Source organism: Lytechinus variegatus, chromosome 1 (genome assembly GCF_018143015.1).
Source record: "Lytechinus variegatus isolate NC3 chromosome 1, Lvar_3.0, whole genome shotgun sequence".
In the NCBI taxonomy this organism is placed as follows: domain Eukaryota; kingdom Metazoa; phylum Echinodermata; class Echinoidea; order Temnopleuroida; family Toxopneustidae; genus Lytechinus; species Lytechinus variegatus.
This window is the reverse complement of record NC_054740.1, coordinates 42675308-42698160: the sequence shown is the minus strand read 5'-3', so window position 1 is coordinate 42698160 and position 22853 is coordinate 42675308. Positions and strand designations below refer to the sequence as shown.

At 34.7% G+C, this 22853-nt stretch overlaps 1 protein-coding gene across 7 annotated transcripts in view; it reads right to left on the bottom strand.

Moving 5' to 3' along the window:
* The window catches only part of LOC121414489 (arf-GAP with Rho-GAP domain, ANK repeat and PH domain-containing protein 1-like), a 123772-nt gene that overhangs the window by 5000 nt on the left and 95919 nt on the right, over positions 1–22853 (bottom strand). For 2 of the 7 annotated variants that reach the window (XM_041607695.1, XM_041607713.1), the window contains 7 exons: positions 22439–22557; positions 21379–21590; positions 20623–20664; positions 19978–20041; positions 18521–18556; positions 9652–9723; positions 4060–4080 (listed from right to left, as the gene is read on the bottom strand). In XM_041607695.1, coding sequence (XP_041463629.1) covers positions 4060–4080; positions 9652–9723; positions 18521–18556; positions 19978–20041; positions 20623–20664; positions 21379–21590; positions 22439–22557 — 566 coding nt within the window. Of the gene's footprint in view, positions 1–4059; positions 4081–4440; positions 4504–9651; positions 9724–18520; positions 18557–19977; positions 20042–20622; positions 20665–21378; positions 21591–22438; positions 22558–22853 lie in introns of all 7 variants that reach the window. The other 5 variants (XM_041607705.1, XM_041607721.1, XM_041607727.1 and 2 more) reach the window with 3 other exon arrangements.

The window sequence follows — 22853 nt, the reverse complement described above, 5'->3', positions numbered from 1 at the left end:
GCATGTGTTATTCTCCATAGGCAGCTGCACCCCTGGAATTCTGGTAGGTGTGGCAAAATGAAGAAAATATAACCAATATGACCTACATTTTGTAGTAAAACACTTTTTTTTATTGTCAAATTTCTCGGTAACAAAATGACCTATATTTTGTAGTATAACCTTTTTTTTTCGCTTGTCAAATTTCTCAGGAACAAGTGACATCGATTTTGTAGTGAACCCCCCGTCCTTTTTTTTTTTGCTTGATAAATTTTCATCAGCACCCCCTGAAAAAAATTGTTCCCCGGGCTCTGTGGTGGGAATGGTTTAGAAGGGGAGGTGGAGAAACAAAATGGAATAAATGAGGAATGGTCAGGATTACCCTTGCCAAGAGGGGAGTACGTGCTGGGGGGGTAGATTACATGTATGCCCATATGGCCCTGGGAGTTAAGGATAAGGGTTGAGTAGTTATATGACAATGGAAACATGACAAGTTAAATTTGATAACATTAAATAATCATAATACAGTAATAATAACATGTCATATTTGTTTACTGCTTCATACAGATATTTCATGGAAAAAATATTCTAACAGCATGTTTGGATACAATAAAAATTCATAAATTTGTGCAAAAATCACAACTAGCAATGTATATGCTAATGAATACATCAATGAATCAAAAGTCCCAGAAAAGGGAACTTATCTTACATCAATACATACAATGTATTCATACTGAAGAATTATTGAAACATGGCCTTCCTGCAAAGTGAAAATTGGCTATGTACAAGTGAAATGTCCACATATATTTTTTTTAAAGATCAATACTTTCAACAAAATAAACATTAAAAAAATGCTTTTTGTTTTTAATAATGGGATCAGCTTTGTGTTATCTTGCATGAAAAGTAAATGTGTTTGTGTGTGATGTTTGATTTTTGTCAAGGTAAAACATTTTATTGCAAGTAGGTTGCAATACATGAATGAAGATTGAAAGTGAATTTCAAAATACAGGGGCAGTAATACTAAATAAAAATATTTCATCAGGAATGGATTTAATGGTACATGACTATTGCAAGCATGAAAAGAGCAAAATGTACATCATTTGAAAAATTGGCTTAACACAAAGGGGTATTCAGTTTGCAATTATCGCCCAAGTCAGAGACTAGTGCAGTAGTCCTGCAAGCTGAATGCAATACAGATATACCCTGAAGAGAACATGTGACCCCATTGAGAGTGTTCACAATAGCAAAAAAAAAAACACTATCAAAGTAAAGCTGTTCTGGAAACCAGTTCAGGTGTTGGTGATGAGGACCTTTAATAGGGAAGTAAACTGGTTTCCTCACTGGTTTAACCCTAAGAAGACGGGGGGGGGGGGGGGGGGGGGGGGAGCTGATTCATCCCCCCTCGTCATTTTTCGCGATAAATCCGCTGCGCGAATTTTCTTGACCTCGTCACTCGCTGAATTTTACTTTCAAGTCTCCCGCAACTTTTGAGACCAAAATTGTGATCCCGGGTATGCGGTTCCAAAATTACACAACATTTCGTAAGTGCATGCAGACCCAAAATTACTCAAAAACATGAATTTGTGTACAAATCCAATGCAGCAAATAGTGTTTTTAGCCAAAATTCATTAATTTATCATTATTTTTCCTTTTACTGCTTAAAATCAATTATTTTCATCTTTTTTATGGTCAAAATAAAGTCCCTGACGATTTCCATTGAAAAAAAAGAAAATAACAAGTCGAAAAACAAGGAAATACATAAGAAATTTAGAATACATAAGAAAATAAATATGATGTTTAAATTTTTGAAAAATAAATTTGATCAGATGCCTATCTGAAACAAAAATTAGCATTTTAGGGGCATTATGTTATTGATTAAAGCAAACTTATGATTTTATGCATGAATTAGCATAATATATGAGCAATGAGATTTTTCGCAGAATTTGATATTATAGTTTTGTAGATAATGCAATGGGTAACGCGCATGCCAATTTTTGTTGCAATCGCGCGATTGACAGCCGAGATCATAAGGGGGCTGAATCAGCCCCCCCAGTCTTCTTAGGCGTCGAAATAGCCCAGTCTACTTAGGGCTAAGGAAAACCAGTTTAATAAAGTAGATAAGTACTGGGTCTAAAAGTTGAAATACTGACTCTCTGTTGAAAGGATTACTACGATATCATCCAACTTTGCATGTTTAATGGTATTAGGGTTTCTGCAAATACTGCATAATTTAGTGATATGATTGTGGGTGACAATTTCATTCAAAATTGCCTAAAATTTGACCCAAAAATACATGAAATGTGTAGCAAAGCATGTGGCAGTATAGCACTCTTTTAATGTGAGGAATATATATTTCATAAAGAAAAACAAAGATGTTGATAAGATGGATTTGATTGACAGAAAGGGCATAATACATGTATCTTACATTTCTTTCACTGAAATGAATAGAGTTTATCCAATTCAAAATCAAAAGCTTGCCTGAGGCTTTCCAAACCTAGCAACATTAAAGCTCAGAATGGACTCCAAGGTAAAATCATTTTGAAACGTTAAAATATCATGGAAAATTCATAATTTGTGAGAAAAAAATAGTCAAGCAGATGCACAGTTTTGTCAGGTTTTTCAATAAATGTGAGGATTTGTGATAAAAATACTAAGCAGGAATCCTGCTGAAGCATTAAGGTGACATAATCCTAATTCCAAAAACACCTGTGGGAATTCATGATTGTGAAAATGAAGATGTTATAATCCATCTGTTTCTGGATAATTTGTGCTGTAGCAAGCAAATTTGTCAATTTAGGAGATTTTACTCACGCCTGGTTGCATAATCATAGAAAGTCTAGCTCCGGGGCGCAAGGTAAAAATCTGAAGAAAATTTAACAAAATACAAATTTCTCTGCTCAAATGCAGAAATCAACTGTACCGTGACCTTTTCTTATGGCTTTTAAATGCAATAAATGTGCCCAAACATATACTTCAAGATACACGGCAGTTGTGGTAAACGATTTCAAAATTAGTTCGTACAGAATTGCAAAAAATGACTACCAAAATGTCTGCATGCATAGATCGAAAAGTTGTGACAAAGTATTCCAGAAGAAACTATGTCGTTCTGCGTCATTGCTAAGAAATTAACAAAATAAGCATGGAACTCAATCCAAATGTCTGATATTTTCCAAGCTCAAAACTTATTTACTGTCCCACATGTGCTAATCTGTGTTGGCGACCAATAGTGTGATCATTTCTCAAAGTTCAGTTTATGTACATGTAGCTTTATTATTGTTGGTTTTACAGTTTTTTTTTCATGAAATCAGACTTTATTGCACCTACTTTCATTGATCTTATACCTACATTGTAGTTCCCACTGCCACGATTCACATCATACGATTAAAACCATGGTTTCAATCGTGGTGTAATCATAGTGATCGTATCGGGTCATATCAGATCGTGTCAGATCATTTTAGATCAGTCGTGGCAATCCTAATGATCGTAGAAAAAATTTGAATGGTCAAAAACATTTTGTGATCAGTTACAAAAGTCCAATTGTGGAGTTCATAAGGGATCGCATGGCAGTGGTAATGATGCATTAAACCATTTGGTACTGGGCAATTCCACAGGTTGGTCCAAATCATGTAACGTGAGTAACCGACACATTCCAAAGATTTGCCAGGAGCATAATAGAATTTCCCAAGTTTTGTTTTTATACAAAGGATAGTCAGACTGTGTACTTTGTTGTGATAAGGAGATGTTTAGTTCCTATCAATAATAATGGAGTTACAGCTCCAAGTATGAGTCAAGGTGTCTCCAAATGTAACGTGAGTAACCGTGGAATAGCCCTACTATGAATGTTTGAGCTCGCAATTGAAGGTCTAAACATTTTAATAAGCAAAATGGGCTGTATTAGAGATGAAAGAAGCATTGTTTTTGTTCACGAAATCACTTAACATGCAAGTTAGAAAAATAGGATTTGGTATTAAAATGATTTTTAACCCTCTAATGCAGCGACTTAACACATTAATTTATTCTAGAGGTATATTTAAAGCACATGTAGGTTGTTAATGAAAGTCTTACACATGAAAGATCACTTACATTGTCTCGCAATACACCAAACTAATTAAAAAGTGAAAGAAATTTGAAGGAAATATGTCAGAGCAAATAGTTATTTATGAGGAGAATGTCTAATTGCTTTGAAAGATGAGGAGAGCATTTGCAAGAAAAAGATTTTTTTCAATTTTTTTCCTTATAAGAATCAAATTTCAAGGTCAAAAATAACTATTGTGATATCCTTGACAGTACAATGGTTCAGCAACTCAAACTTAATGATGTAATTCATTCACTTTAAGCTGTTTCAAATATCATAATGAGTGTTTAATGATATAATACTCAAGAAGAGTGATGAAACATACTGAGCAGCTTGATGAGGATTCTTTTTTTCACACAAATGGATCTTAAAGGGTAAACATCACTTACACCGCTCTCTCCTAAAGAACCAAACTCTTGGAAAGCTACAGAAAAGCGACGGAAACCTTTAGCCTATTCAAACCAGATAAGTAGATTAAAGGACATAGACCTATTAGCAATTTATAAGTCCCCCATTGAACTTCTCGGCTGATCCTCATTCATGCACTGATTTATTGACTTTATTTACATTGTTTATTTGATGTAAATATTGTCTTAATTATTGACATAATTTATATTGTTTACTTGATGTAAACATCTTAGTGTTATTTACTGTACCTGAATGAAATAGATTTGAATTGAATTGAAAAAAAGTCAAACACATGTTAGCCAGTTGAACTCAATGAGCCTCAAATGTACTTTTATATAAAAAGTCAGAAGAATGAATAACAACTTTTATAGCTCTATATGCTCTTGGTGATTTAAATTTTCTTAAAATTCCTAAAGTCACTATATCACACATATATACATACAATAATTCATTTTCTATTCAAAGAATTTTTTAGACAAAGAAAGAGCCTAGACAATTTTAAAGGAACACCCTGGCCACAACTAGTGCATTCCATCTATCTTTTTTAATACACCACATCAAATATCTTGTCTGCCATATGAGTGAAGAGCATTAAAAGTATTAACATTTGTAGTTTTGAAAGTTGTCAGATACCATAATTTTTCTTTAAAGGGCATGTCCACCCCAACAAAAAATTTGATTTAAATAATGAGAGAAAAATCCAACAAGCATATCACTGAAAATTTCATCAAAATCGGATGTAAAATAAGAAAGTTATGACATTCTAAAATTTCACTTAATTTCACAAAACAGTTATATGCACATCTCGCTTGGTATGCAAATGAGGGAAGTGATGACATCACTCACTCACTATTTCTTTCGAATTCTATTTGAAATATTAAATATTCTAATTTTCTCCTCACTATCCTGTGAAACAAAGTTTTATTTTTCCCTGAAAATGTGGAATTACCATTGTTTAACATTTTATGGTTCAGTCAAGTTCGTCCTTATTGTTATATCTGCAAAAATTGAAATATCATACATGTATAATTCAAACAATAAAATAAATCGAAAGAAATAGTGAGTGGGTGACCTCATCGATTCTCTCATTTCCATGGGACTAAATTTTGAATTCAATATTTTGCGAAAAATAAGCAAAATTATGAAAATGTCATAACTTTCTTGTTTTACATCCGATTTTGATAAAATTTTCAGCATTATGCTTGTCTGATAATTCTATATTGATTCAAATCAACATTTTTCTGAGGTGGACTTGACCCTCCAAAACATTGGGCAGAGAGGTATGGGTTAGTGACTGTTATTATGGTATCTGTCAGATGACACAGACTTTGTCAATAATATCCCACGAGTCCTTTCATGACATGCTCCACAGTAACATAAATGGGCACATTGGGTTATTGAGGTGGTGATATCTAATGGAAAAGAACTGAATTATGTTCCACTCATTGTTATTTTACTTTGATTGACTGTGAATTTAAAGTTCTGAACCAGGCACAGATCCAGGGGGGCACTGGGGGGCAAGTAAAATTGCCATTAAAACAGAGGTGTGCCCCTTCATTTGAAATTGAAGACTTTTTTTTTTTGCATGTCAAATTTTTTTCGGGTATAAAATATCCTTAATTTGTGGATGAAAACCTTTTATGAGGGGGCTTGTCAAAATTTTCCACCAATAAAATTGCATTCCCCTTTTGAAAATCCTGGATCCGCCCGTGTGCAAAATTGTGACATTACTCTGAAGGTTTGATAGTCTGAAAAGAAAGGTGACTTATTCTAAAGATTCAATCATCTACATGTATGAAACTATATTTCTAGCTTCTGATTTCATAACTGCTTCACTTGTTGGAAACTTCAAACAAAATATGTCTACATAAAACTGGTAACAAAGTGTAATCTTGAATTGAATTGCAGGTAATATGCATGTGGAGCTCTATACAAAATGCAACTAGGTTCTAATTTTTAAGTAAAAATAAAACAAAAGGATAATAAAAAAGAGGTGTTTTTGTACATCTTAATGTGAAAAAGGTTAAAATTTCATTCTATTCTTTTCTACTGCTATTTCTAAAGCCAGCATGACACTTGCACGATTTTGTGTCACGCATTGGCACGACTCGTCGTGCCAGTGCGCAAACTAGTCGTGAAGTGTGCGTAAACATGTCGTGACACGTCGTGACTGTGTGCCATGTCGGGACGAGAATTTTGAAATGTTCAAAATTTTGGTCATGACAAAATTTAGCGCCCGGGTCGTGAACTATGCGCAAACTGTTCGTGAACTCGTCGGGACGATGCGTGCCAGTGCGCGCCATGCCACAACTGTCACGAATAGTTCACGAACAGCTCACGTTGAGTTCACGAATAGTTCAGCACGACACCGTCCGAATTGCACAAACTCGTCGTGCCAATGCAGGAAGTGCGTAAACTATGTATAAACTATACGTGAACTCGACGTGCCAGTTCGTGTCAATGTGGACACTGACGGGCACGCATTCGTGAATTATTCGTGAACTCATCGTGAACTTGTCGTGAACTATGCATGAACAAGTCATAAACAGTGCGGGAGCCTCCCAGTTCGTGCCCTAAAATGGCACGACTTGCCACAACAAAATCATGGCCAAAAGTCGTGCAAGTGTCAGCCTGGCTTAAGTTTTGTGTATACTACATGTATATGGTTAACTACACAAAGCTCCTATGTGACATCTATTTATTGTTCCTAAACAATCACATGAATTGCAATTAAATGCAAATTGGTGATTAACTGCTAACCTACTTCTTGAAACAAAGAGAATGATCTAATTTGCTACAGTTAAAATTGATCCATCAATTGTAAAATTGCAACAGAATATTTGCAATTGATTGCAAAAATTTTCTTGCAACACCACATAAATTGTATGATCATTGTCTTTTACATAGTGGGTTTGTATGTTCAATGGATACTTGCTCTTGAAAATAAATGCAATCGAAGAGTAAAACTTGTTTTCAAATCATTTTTATTTGCAGGAGGCCTAATGCTTCATTTTATTTCTCTCAAATATCTAAAATTGTTATGACCTGTCAGAGCAAGATTATCAATAATTTGGAGGAACGTGTAGAAATAACAAGTGGAATGCTTCTGGCCGTCTCACCTGCATCACGCAGTTCAATACAGCAGCAGTGCTGACTTTGAAAACTACTCTAACTCGCACAAGATGTTCAGTGATACATGGTTACTCTTATGTCCACTTTTTATGAACTAGACCAATAAACTTACAGAGATATGATGGTTATTCAACAAAAAACCCCAACATGGCCAAAGTTCACTGACCTTATATGACCTTTGACCTTGATCATGTGACCTGAAACTCGCACAGGATGTTCAGTGATACTTGATTACTCTTATGTTCAAGTTTAACGAACTAGACCAATAAACTTTCAAAGTTATGATAGTAATTCAACAGATACCCCCAATTCGGCCAAAGTTCATTGACCCTAAATGACCTTTGACCTTAATCATGAGACCTGGAACTTGCACAAAATGTTCAGTGATGCTTGATTGCTATTATGTCCAAGTTTCATGAATCAGATCCATAAACTTTCAAAGTTACGATGGGAATTCAACAGATACCCCCATTCGGCCAAAGTTCATTGACCCTAAATGACCTTTGACCTTGGTCATGTGACATAAAACTCATGCAGGATGTTCAGTGATACTTGATTAATCTTATGTCCAAGTTTCATGAACTAGGTCCATATATTTTTTAAGTTATGATGACATTTCAAACACTTAACCTCAGGTTAAGATTTTGATGTTGATTCCTCCAACATGGTTTAAGTTCATTGACCCTAAATGACCTTTGACCTTGGTCATGTGACATGAAACTCTAATAGGATATTTAGTAATACTTGATTAACCTTATGGCCAAGTTTCATGAACTAGGTCCATATACTTTCTAAGTTATGATGTCATTTCAAAAACTTAACCTCAGGTTAAGATTTGATGTTGACGCCGCCGCCACCGGAAAAGCGGCGCCTATAGTCTCACTCTGCTATGCAGGTGAGACAAAAATGAAAGCATACTTAAAGATCATTTTTGCTAATAGCAAACAACATGCTCTTAATTATGATATACAAATATTACCATTCTCAGTTTATTTTTTTTTTACTTTCTATTTTTTTCTGAATTACAAATGATATCCTTCACCCCATTATGGAAAAACACAATACTTTACCCATTTGCTAATTCATTTATTACTAATTTATCGGTATATGCACATAGAAATATTGAACAGAAGACAGGCTGACCAAGGATAATTTACAATATCATTACAATGTAAAAAAAAAGTTGCAAGTACATTAAATACAAGTTTTGGCTCAATGATTCAATAATAACAAAGACTGCTAAAATAGAAGAAAAAATTGATCAATAAATATATTCCATAAATATTGAAAGCTTGTTTTTTCTTATTTTTTTCTTGTCAATTTCATCCTCATACCATATATACACAAAGTCCTAGTCTTCTCGTTAAGTAAGCTGCTTAGAATGTATCAGTATCTGTCCATTTTGTTTATGTGTGCTACATGCACCTAATAAAAACTTTTATCTGTCATGAATAATCGATCCTGAAAAATTTGGGCTTTGTACATGTTCTTCTGATTTCTACTTTTTAATAAACATATTGTGCTTTAATATAATCATGTAAACATTAATACTCCAGCTATGGCTGTTTTTGTGCACTTGTCAATGTTTGCATCATGTTTGTAGATCAATAAAGACCATATTTGAATGAATTTGAATTTGGTGGATTCACAATACGGTGCGCTGCCTATTGTTTGCAGCAGACAGGCTAAAATTTTCAATGCCTCATGGGAAAAAGTTGACATCTGTTGCACGCTTCAGTGCATGCATGCGATATGCTGCACTCTGGTTGCACTGTCCAATGCCGGTCAGCCGGCTTGCATATAAAAAGTGATGCTGTTTACCAGGGTCCGGGAGGAGGGAAAGAAATTTTCCGCATGTTCATTTGCAAAATTTAGACCCGTTTTTGGTGAATTCTTCCTCCGCTTTTGCTACATGGTTTTCATTTTTTGAAGCATAACAGTTACATAACAGTATACTACATGCGATGTTGACCGTGAAGTTAGAAATTGGCCTGTACGCTGCAACCGGTAGATGGGGGACCGTACTGTCAATCCACCGAATTGAATATTCGTATACTCACACTTGACGTCCTATCTCTTACAGACGGAGCATGCTCAAATTGAGAGAGGGGAGATCCTTTGAGTTCTTGCAACTGTATGGTAAAAATAATTGGCAAATTACAAGAAAGGCTTAAAGCTACACAGAACATCAGAGTATGAATTTAAAAAAAAGAAAATGATTGCATTTGTATTAGATTTTTTCTTCTTCTTTTTGCATGCATAATGATAAGAAGATACATGTATACATTGCATATCAAAAAAAGGGACAGATTTGAAAACTCTATAAAATTTTTGTTTAAAATTATGATCTCTATATTTTGGTGTCAATAGGTGCTCTGAAGTCTTATCCTTCAAATACCATTAAAATGATTAAGTTTCGTTCATGCTTGAGCGAACATGGAATGTTTTTGTCTGGTGTTAAAAAGGAGGCTTGCGCCAGAATGGCATAAAATGATGATGATAATCAGACTTCTTGCTTATCAGCAGACTTCCTCTTAACCTTTTCATTATCTTTGCAATAATTTTCGAATTATGTGGTCAAAATTCATTTCCAAATTTACTTATTTGCTTGAATATTTCTGTTGTCGTTCCTTTTCAATAATTATAATATGTCCATTTATATAGCGCAGTTACTATGTGCATATACTCAACTGCGCTTTGTTACTTGGTATCATACTATTACCCCGGCTGTAGCTAAGCTACCATATTAATAGGCGCTAAAGCGTTCAAGGAATAACTCCTACCGGGTACCCATTCACCTCACCTGGGTCAAGTGCAGCACAATGTGATAAATTTCTTGCCGAAGGAAATTACGCCATGGCTAATATGTTATCTGTAAGCTTTGAATATTCCTTCTTTAGGCAAGTACAATTTTTTTTAAACCGAAGTATGGGAGAGCGTGTTTTTTTTTTCAAATCCTTTCATTGCATGCTACAAAGGTTATGGTGCCTTTGAACAGTGGCATACTGATAGTTGGGGGCTCGGGGTGCTCCCCCTAAACAAAGAATATAGATAGATAAAGAGAAATAAAAAAAAATCATGGCCAAGAAAAAAAAAAGGAGAGAAATAAAAGAAAACACAGGAAATGAAATTTGATATCATTTTCTGAATATTATGTAAAATCCACAAAATTTGATATTTTAATGAAAAAGTGGATCAAATTTCTCATTTCTGCCATTTTGGCACAAGCCTCTTTTTGAACCCCCGAAAAAACATCCCGTGTTCAATCAAGCATGAATAAAATTCCTTTTTTTAAAATAACATTTCAAAGATAAGATCTCAGAGCATCTATTAACATCAAAATATAGATATAATAATTTGAAGCAAAATTTTTTGTAGACTTTTCAAAACTCCCTTTTTTTATACGCACTGTATAGTAAAAGGCACTGTGAATATATAAAAAATAATTCAATTAACAAATATGAATACATGTAAGACCACCAATAATCATCTTGAAGACTGGGATCTATTAGTTTCAACCTACACCCTCCATAAATGAATACCAATTCTTGGTGACCCATTACACATTACATTAAAAAATATTTGTAGCTTTAAACATGCAAGACATGCAGATCCTAAACTAAAGGTTTTTGTATAAGCACACATTTAATTTTTACTACTTTGATTTGAATCTTTTCTACATGAAACCTTAAAAATAAGGGGGAGAAGGGAAGAGGAAGAGAGAGGAAGAGAAGGAGGAAGAGGAGGAGGATAAAGAAGAGGAGGAGGAAGAGGAGGAAGAGGAGGAGGAAGAGGAGGAGGACAAGAAGAAGGAGAGGAGGAGGAAGAGGAAGAAGAAGAAGGAGGAAGAAGAAGAGGAAGAAGAAGAAGGAGAAGGAGGAAGAAGAAGAGGAAGAAGAAGGAGGAGGAGTAGAAGAAGGAGAGGAAGAAGCAAAAGGAGAGTTGGAATATAATGTAGCGCATTTTGCAAGATGATACAAAGTGCAACTATTATCCCAGAACTAACTCGCGCTATCAATTTGTCAGCAGCGTTCAGTGCATTTACGGAATTAATCCTACCAGGTCCCCATCCACATCACCTGGGTCGAGTGCAGCACAATTTCTTGCTGAAGGAAAACATGCCATGTCTAGAATTAAAACTAACAAACCTCTCTACAAAAGACAAGTCAGAACCAATAGACCACAACGCACTCATTCAGACTGGTTTTGTAATCAGAAATTACGATTCAGATTTAGTTGAATAGATCCCTCGTGTACTTAAAATTCTACCGGTATTTTTTTTCTGTCAATTTCAATTTCATAAATTTTATCACAGGAGCCATTTCAAGATAAAAAGGAGTTTCTTTTTATGAAAATTTCAAATGAATCTACATCTACCATTAAGCTAGCAATGTTTAGAATCAACAAAATTGCACCAAACATCATGTTTCTTCATTATTGTTCACATTAAACAAAAATTGTTAGTAGATCTAATTACTAACAATGACAGTACAATTTCATAAGAAAATTTATATTTCACAGGAACTTAAACATAAAAAGAATAGCTATGCAAAACTTACAAAAAAATGAAATACAACAAGGCAGTTGGATTCATCAATCACAAAACAATTGGATCAATTTAAGTCTAAACTATACAGATGGAGATTAATATTTGTACTAAATACACATCAAGTTAGAACAAGTGTAAGTTTCCCAAAATGTCAATAACCAGTCTTGTTAAGTGATTTAAAAAGAATTGACCTCACTGTCTGACACTCAAATTCTTGTTAAAGTCATGTTACACGTATGTTCCAAAATGTTTTATGACACCCCTCCCCCTTAGTTCTCACCAACATACTAATTATCTATTGATTCTTTTCTGTGTTTCATAATTTAATAAACAAATTGTTTTGATTGCACAATTCATAGGCTTAGTGTGGTCTGTAATAACATTATACAATGGGTGATTTCAAGTACGGTGTTGAAATCTGGTGTTAGTGTTGTGACAACACCAACACCAGCCACAACACCATACTTGAAATCAGGCTGGTGTTGGGATTGACTTCGAAAAATATGACGTATTTCCGGCAGTTTGTGTTGAAGAATGGTGTTGAAAGTCATCTGCTAAACCCAGCATTGCGGCTGGTGTTGACGATCTACATGCAATTTCCCCACTCACCAACACCAACCCCCAGGGATTTGGAAAATCATGATTTCAAGTTCGGTATTGGTGTTGGCAATCTCAAGCTCGTGAACAGGAGGCAAACACGATGAAACATCCCTGTAAAATTAGCTTTTACAGTTAAGATGAGTTCAAATTATTTGAGCTTTATATATTTTGATGAAGAATAATATTCACTCTTTCGAATTCTTGAATTAATCAAAGCATTGATATTCTGTACAATGAGAATTTAATTAATTTAATTAATGCATTTCTCTACGATTTCATTTTAGTCGTTGAGACTTTTCGCGTGAAGTTGAGATGATTTAGCAGCGCAGAGGGGTGACGTCATGTGCTATCTATAAACGCAACTGGTATCGTTCCTCTGGACCCAGCTCGGTGCTGGAGCTCGGTTCAGCGGACTTTTTACACTCTCAACACCAACACCGAATACCGTACTTGAAATCACCCATTATGTTGACCTCAAACAGTTAACAAGGCAATCATTAAATATCCCTCAAGAAAAGAAATATTCTGCATGCTTCTGAAGCACAAACGGTCAAATCTGTACCAGAACTCAATAGCAACATTCAAGTCCCAGATTCCAATTCAATTTCTATGATTGTGAATGAGATACAATTTGTGAAGGCTTTATAGTATCTGAAACTATGCTGGGGGGTCATAAAAAAAATGGTGTACATATTTCCGCATTTATGTACTTGGTGACATGACATTTGCTACTACGACATTTGCTCCTATGACATTTGCTCCTATGACATTTGCTCCTGCGACAATTACTTTGGGCTTGATTTAGGATAAGATGTAGGGTTAGGGTTTCAATAGGGTTTTATATTAGGTTTAGGGTAGGGTATAGTGTTAAACCCAGGGTTGAAGTTGGTCATTCGATCAGTGTGTGGAATTTAGAGTGGAGCGATTGTCACAGGAGCGAATGTCGTGGACCCCTGTATTCATCATACAGACGAGCCAAGGAAAGTTTGGGGTTAAATCAAGCATGCGATGTGCACAATGTGCAATTTTTGTGAAAATTCCAAGCAGCCAGGAAAAATTGGTGCAAAATTAACTCTCATACTGTATCGTGTCTTTCATTTAACTCTACAACTTCAAAGTTTTGGACAGTATCGAAAAGAAGAATCATTCTTTAAGGTTAGCTTATCACCTATTTTTACTTTTCGAAGACCAAATCATATTTTCAACTACTCACCGGGAACTTTCCATTGCGACTTGCTGGTTTTGGGTTGACAAGTCACATACGATAATACCAATGATGACAAAAATAGTAGCTTCATAACATATACAGTGCGTCCCAGAATAAACGAAACCGAGATTTAGCGATCATTTATCATAACTTAATCATAAATAGAATAGATAAATGACCTACCAATTTAAAGCTTAGAATCTCCTTTTTCATCTGATATTACTTAGCTTATTTCTTATTCACGCATGAGTGAGTAAAAACAATTTGAAGAAAGGATACCAAAACTCATTTGGCGGGGGTATCTGGGTTTCAAAAAGAAAACCACATTTCTGAAAAGTTCAATATCTGCTCTTTAATTTGTTACCTCAATAACAGAAAATGGTCAAGAAATAAAAAGTTCTGTTCATTTGAAATAAGGCTTGTATTTCCATAATTTCATGAGATAAACGTGTTTTCACCGGTTTCCCACAGAAGCTTTCGCATGGTGAACAAAAGATTTAACGCATGGCTGATCGTCAACAAAACGGAGTGTTGAGTGAGTTTGAAAGCCAGCCTTGAGAACCTCTTCATTTTATGAAATTATTGAAATTCAAGCCTTATTTCAAATGACCAGAACTTTGTTATTTCTTGACCATTTTCTGTAATTTAGGTATCAAATTAAAGAGGAGATATTGAACTTTTCAAAATGTGGTTTTCTTTTTGAAACCCAGATAACCCCCGCCAAATGAGTTTTTGATATCCTTTCTTCAAATTGTATTTGCTCACTCATGCGTGAATTAGAAATAATCTAAGTAATATCAGATGAAAGAGGAGATTCTAAGCTTTAAATTGGTAGGTCATTTGTCTATTTTATATATGATTAAGTAATGATAAATGATCGCTAAATCTCGGTTTCGTTTATTCTGGGACGCACTGTATAATGTTCAGAACTGTCTGATATGACATTCAGAAAGGGGGGGGGGGGGGGGTTTACAAAGGTACACTGTACATGTAACTAAATCTTACACTAAGTAATGCATCTCTGGTCAGACGAAGGAAGTATGAGTTATCACTCAGGGGTTGCATGAATTTTACAATTAATTACAAGTCTAATTTGGTTTCCAAAATCAATCATAAGCCTTGCATCTCATTGAAATCACTTGATTGCTTCACTTCAGTGCTTCTTGCACCAATTAGTACAATTTGATGTGCTATCAACTGTAAAATTTCAATAAATTTCAATAGAAATTTGCAATATTATCTTGCAAAACCAGGTTAGACTTCTTAATCAGGGTCCCCTGACACAAAGGTTAGCGATTAATCGTACGATTGATTTTCATGATTGTGTATTGTAGTCAACTGAATCAATCGTGGAAATGTATTTCTACGATCATTTCTAAGCTTTGTGTTACGGGCCTCTGATCATGCTCAACTGCATATTAATCAATAATATGATGCATTCAATATCATATTTATATTGGCACCTACAGTAAGCATGATATTTAGTAACGTTTACTCTTTGAGAAACAGACGCCAGGTGCCAAAATGGTGCTCACTAAAAATAAATATGTGCATCCCGCTTATTTGTTACTAAAATGATTTGCACAAATGTCAAACTTAACATGCAAAAAAAGTTTTTTTTTCCCTCATTACATCGACCATGCCATTTTGCAGTCAAATAAACCTGTAACATTTTCAAAACACCAAACCGCTGAAATTAAGCAAAATATTGCTTTTACACTGAATTATATACAGGGTGTAATAACAGTTTGTGTTTACCACACAGCACATTATGATATAATGGCCCTATGCACTTCCAAAGGTCTTGGATACTATTGCTCTGGCTTAAGCCCTGCAGCCTTAAACAGCACAGAAGGATTTCAAGGAATAAATTCCCGCCAGGTACCCATTCTCCTTGGCTCCGTAACACAAAGATTAGCGATTGATCGTCCGATAGATTTTCATGATTGATTGTGCATTGTACATGTAGTCAATGCAATCCATTGTAGAAAAACGTTCTACGATCATTGTCAAGCTTTGTGTTATGGAACCCTGGGTTGAGTGCAGCATAATATAAAATAATAACTTGCTCAAGAAACTGCCATGGCTAAATTATGAACCTAGGACTCTCTTGTTTCAGTCATAAGACTAATCCACTGGGCCACAACATTCAACAACTTTCCTATTGAAATACATGTAGGTATACATTAGAATGCAGCTTTGCATATTAATTGAAAATAGGGCTTTTTGCATATTTAGAGTCGTCATCAAATGCAGCTCCAGAAATCAAACACATCTTGATTGTCAACCAATCAGAAGAGCATATATATTGGACTTGCGATTCATGGTTAGATGCAAATCAATCTGTAACAGGGCCCACAATGTTACTAGAATTACTTTCACCTGTGGAAACATTTAAACATCTACATGTAGGTATTGTATTCTATTCCCCATGCTGCAAAAGTATTAAAAATCTAAAAAAATATCCCCCTATGCTAAAAAAAAAAAAACGCTACTGGTTGGTGTCTCATAAAGCTGTTCATAAGTTGCGAGCGACTTAACGCCCAAATAGTGAATCTTTCTTCGGGTAAATAATTTTACACCAACTTTTCACTAATGTTGTTTTAGTGCCAAAGAAAGGATCACCAGTCTCTTGTAAATTCACTCAAAATTTATGAACAGCTTTGTGAAACACACATGTATGAAATTTTTTTAGAATGTTAGACTGATTTGTTTACACATTAGTATACTGAGGTTAATGGAACAATCCACACTTACGTTTTGCGAAACTGAGCACAGAATATGGATAGACAATTAATAGATGCAAGGGAGAAGAATACAAAAACGAACAAAATTAGGTTAGACATGCCTTGCCAAGCATAGAATATGTGAAAAAGGAAATGAAACATCAAACATTAAGTAATAAAGTTATTGACAGCACTCAAAGCCTATGACAAGGAAACATGAAGCATACTGGTTAGTACATGTACGTGTAGGATAATACAAACATGCATGCCTGGGACACTTTCAAAGCAAGTTCCTGAGCAAGATATGTGTACGCATACATGCGGTCAATCCACTGTTAAAATGTCTGTGCTTTTGTAATTATTCCTCATGAGAGATAGTCAAATGTAACTTCCCATGAGCTCAACTTATACCAATATTCATTAATTGATTTAAATCCTACTTAGTCAACCCTTATCATTCAAATTAGCAAAAATTACTATTTTTCATTCATTTATGTATTCAAAATAAATAAATCCTCAAGGGAAGAGTTTACAGTATTTAAAGTTGAACTTGATTTTAAAAATCTGTATATTTCCTTGAAATTGCATGATGAATTTGAATGCATTCCTTGTCAATTAAGAGATACTGATGATATTTTGTCCTGGCCAATTCCTTCACTGTTGTACATGTATCAATATCTACATGTATACATCACAAAAAAAAAGGCTATTAAAGTGAATTGAATCTAAATCCACATTAGCATAACAAACAGTTATTGAAGAATGCTGTCCTTAGATGCAGAGCCTAGTATAATAGAATATTACATGTACATGTACTTTTAATAGTGTTTTGTATCAATACTCAAATGTCAAAAACCCAGCTTTTAAATAATGTATTCTTAGATGCAGGTTCCTCCGTGATAAAAATGACTGATACTGTTTATATAAATGAAAGTTCCAAATATTGAATAAAAGTGTTGACATGGTATGTAATGAATTTAATGGTGTACACTGTGGAAAGCAGTAACCATGTGATCAAAAAGCAAATAATACATGGTAAGTGTTGGATTCATAAGGCACACAAGACAATAGCCTTCTCATAATGCAAAGCATGAAGTGGACGTGTGGTGTACCCTAAGGATCTCTCTTGTCTCGAACAGTGCTCAAAGATTACAAAGCCTAAAATATCAAGGCTGGAATTTGGAAGCAATAGAGGCAGAAGAGGAAGGGCTGAGGAGTTTAGGCCTTTGCTCACTTTGTAAAATATTGTTGCAGTTCGACACTATTGGGAGATATCTTTCTTTAAAAATTCTTGATAATTGTTTTACATTTTGTTTTTAGCTATGAAGAATAAAAGGAACTACAAAGACACCAAGTGAATATTTTTTCTATATAGGAGATGAAAAAGAATACCAGAAATTGACATCATATCTGATGACAAGCCATTGTATCTCAAATATTTGGGAACATCACTTTTTCCTTTCTGACAAGATAATTTATCAAAGATATCCTATCCAAATACTAGCTTTATACACATAATCCCCCAAATGATGCCTTTACATACACTGTATACACAATGTCACATGGAAGGCTATCCCAATGGAGATGTTACATGGACATGTATAATGACAGCCATCCTAAATTACAATTCTGAATATTTGATTTCTTTGAGATACAATGTTTTGTCGCCCAAGTAGAAATTTGAATTTATTCTGAGAATAAAGCTAATACTATCGTTAGAAGGAGAGCAATGTTGGGACAGAGAGTGTGTTTGCTTTGAAAGTGATGGCATATGACAGTAAACAAAGAGGGCGGTATATAAACAATCACAAGCAGTGAAGAATCCATTGATGACCTCAGATACCTACTCTTAAATTAGAAGTGTACGCTGCAGCACCGGCAAGCTAATGAAGAGGAAAAGCACAATGGTTGTACAACAGTTTTCTTTGGTACATGTAGTCAGGTAAATGTGGTATTATACACAATATGTCCATGTACTACTCATTCACACAAATCTGATAGTGAATTTATTATCAATTCAGCTATGTTATTACTACCACTGCGCACCTTCTTACCAATGATAAAATACACTGTATGATATGAATAATGAAAAATGCAAAGTCAAAACCTCTGAATTGTCAAATAAAAATTAGTTGAAAGTCACTGATACTCTAACAACAAATTTAATTCCTAATCATAGAGGCATCATAGCTGCGGTATGCCATGTTTCAAAGAAAATTTTGACCTCTACTCCAACCAAAAGGCTCACAATTAACAACAAATTCATTTTTTAAAAATCTTTTAGTTCTTTGTATAAATATTTCAAAATGCAAGAACATTTTTCATTGTTCCTAAAATTGGATTACAGACCAGTCATAAAGGAATATTTTTCATTTGTTCCAAAATTGGGTCAAAGACCAGCTGTAAAGTAGTGTGCTGGCCTGTAGAAACTGAAATAAAAACATCAATGAATAAATTATAAGACATAAAAATATGAATTCTCCTCCTAATATTTGAAATACATGTATGTGTTTATACGTGTAGATGAAAGCACTGCTATAATGATGATGGTTTCTAATTTGTGTTACGTATTCCTCCAACTATTGTATTTCAAATAAATGAATACCCTACCCAACTGGGTCTACAGTGTATCCTATTCCATGAATTTAATTCTTATTATTTTTTTAATGAGAACTAAAAATGATTAAATGGCTTAAGATATGGAGTTAGCAGTGCTTTTTAGCATTTTATGAAAACTAGTACTTTACATTGAAATTGGACGCAAATTCCTATAAAACGCCAGCTTCAGAGTCAACACACAACTATGGAATGCATGGCGACCCATGGCACCTTGCTTGATTCTCACAAACTTTGTACAAAAAGATACTTGGATGGCTTGTTATAAAGTAAAACCGATGCATAGCAATCACAAATTTGATGATTATAAAGAGGCAAGGAGTTTGAATGTCTGGGACCTACATGTACCTTTCAGGAGGCCATATTTACATAGTACATGTAGGTAGTTGGCTTTCAAGGGACAATAATGCTTTATCCAAATAGTGCAAAGACATAATCATCGGGTTTCACATAATTGATGGATAATGTTCAGTTGAATAATAATTTTGTCATCAATACATGTAGTATAACCTTTCTGTTTAGAATAAAGAAAACAACAACAACAAAACTTTCTAACACCATATAAAATTCAAGCACACATACAGTACATGATCCAGATGGTGACTTCTATCAGTCGTTTCAAATCTTTGCCATACACTGAAAAACATTATCGGACAACTGAAACAGGTTTGGAAACAGTATCACTTACCTTACACCTGAAGAGTCCCGCCAACCACATTGTCCTAACACTCTCTTGATCAAAACATAAACACCTGGAATACAAAAACAAATCAACACATTCAGTTTTTATTTTGAGATGACTTGTATTTTCATGAGGAACATGTATCTGCAAATGAAAACGGATCAAAGATGGGAGGATGAATATAGTTTTTAAAAATATCTATCATTCATTTTATGCAACCAAAGGAATATTGTTGAGTAATTCTTTTTCTATTGACATAATTACCATTGGTGAAGGTGGTGGGCAAACTATGACTTTTTAGGTGAGCTAGATTTAGCTATCTTTTCAAAATAATATTCATAAAAGCAGAGATTACGGTTAACTGAATATGATCATTCTAACTTAAAATTCATGGCAAAAGTTCACTAGACCATTTACAAGACCTAGCTTCAAATATCATACTATCACTTACAAAAATTGAAAAAGAAAATATTTTAAAGTTTGTGATAACATAAAAGAAAAATAAAATCCATCAGAGAAAATTGTGACCACTGATATTTTTGCACATCAAAATAATCATTTTTTATATATCATACTCCTATCCATCTTCTACAGAGTTCCAGTTTTTCAATGTCATAAAATATATTCACAGAATCATTCACTATTACTTACTTGTAATCTTTTTCTCCTGGTGAATGGAATGTAATACCCCATCTATAGATAGAAAGAAGAATAAATGAATTATTCACAAAAATGTAGCAGTAATAGGGAAAGACCGAAGTGCTCGTAAAACTAAACTTGCATTTAAATCATTATTAGAACAAGTTAACTTTATAGCGATATTTGTTTCATTAGGCATCGTTTGATAAGAAATCAAAAGAACATTTACTGTATGTGCCTGCATATACATGTAATTGTAAAATCAGCTTTATTTTGGGCCTCAGTCATTTCCATTTATGATTTGATAAGGTGTGGTATTGCTGGCTCTGCTCTGGCTAAATATTTTTTTACAATATCCACAAGGCGTGTGCCTGGGCAGTTCTCCTTCATGTTTAAGTCATTTTGAAAATGTATCCTCTAAAAATCATTGCAATCTACTGAAAGCCCCTTGCATTTGATTGGCTGCAGGCTATTAAATTAGACAGTGAAAATCATCCAAATTCATAGTTCTTGGTCTGTGACTGATGTATAGATTAGTCACAACTCTGACAAAAACCAGAAAATACTTTTCAAAACAATCAATGATTTGTGATGAGTAGTCTGTCACTATCTTCTACGAAGGCACATGAAGAAGCACTGATCACAAAAATATGATAAACAAAAGGTGTAAACATTCGCATCTAAATGCTATATGCCTTAAACCCCAAATAAAAAACAGCAAAAAACATAAAAAAATATCTTGAATAGACTACAATGGCCTCTACTGACCTTGTAGGAGCAGTCTTCTTGTACTTGGTTCCGATGCCCATATAGATCTTGAGAGGAATGATGTCCCAGTAGCTGATGGGGCTTCCGCCACTCTTGTTGTTCACCTTGGAGAAGCGCATGATGTTCGCCGAGATCTCAAAGTAGTACTCCTTGAACTTCTTGGAGCTGTCGGCGTACTTGATGGACGAACTGGAAGTGACGTTCTTCAAGAACTATCAATGCATAATGGGAAGGAGTTATAAGAGGTAACAGGGTTCACATGATTTCTAGAGCTTCAGAACTATTATTCAATCCTATTCTTCTTTTTTGCATACTGGAGAGAAGCCAAAATAAGGGTAAAAATAACAAAATAAGGGTAAAACTCGTCCACTCATCACATGATATAACACCATTCAGTCTAATGCCATTCTGCCCATAAACACTTCGTCTACCAACCATTTGGTCTAATAACCATTTGGTCCAATCATCACTTTGTCTAATCACCAGATTGTCTACGACCATTTCGTCTCATAACCATTTGGTCTAATATCCATTTAATTTTCGTTTATTTCGCCCAATTAACACTTATTCCAATTAGACCAAATGGTACATGGACTAAATGGCTATTGGACCACTGGTTATCAGACGAAGTGGAGAGTGGACAAAATGCCAATTGGACCATGTGGATAGTGGACGATCTGATGGTAGACCATATGATAGCAGACGAGTTGGTAATTTGACGAATTGGCATTGGACCAATGGATAATAAACCAAAATAAGAACAATTCATGACCTGAGAATATATACAGAGTTATTGTTCCACATTATTTACAATGTACAACATCTGATTTCAATCAATTAATACAATACATGTACATGTAGCAAGGCTAATTGTAAATTGAGGAGAGATGAAAGAGATCAAATTATGGGAAGGGGGATGAAGCAGAAAGAGGAGAAATAGGAGGAGAAGAAATAGATAAAGAACAAGGGGAAGAAGTTAAGGAGATGAGAGAAGAAGAACACAAAGAACAAAATAAAAATAAAGAGGGAGAGAAGAAGTTATTATAAAAAGAATACATACCACTTCCATGTTGTGTAACAAGCTATTCTGTTTGATGCATAGATAGTTACTTGCTGCTGCAGACGGATCCCATGCCCCTACCTCTGATAGAACAACCTCATAATCAAACAACATTCGCTCTGTAAGAAACAGAATGAGCATTAAAAAACAATTATGTTCAATACGATTAAACCCATACTAAGGGCATTTCACAAAGCTGTTCATTTAACCGGTGTGTTGGCTCATTTGGTAGGGTGTCTGTCTCATAACCAGGAGGTCGGGAGTTCCAACCCCGGCTGCGTCAGACCAAATGATGTCCTAATAGATGGGAATTGCTAGGAACCTGTTTGGCGTTCAACAATGGAAAGGACAGAGTTACATTGACCTGGCACTGCACATTACCTGCCAGGCTCAAGATCATTTGGAAAACATGAAT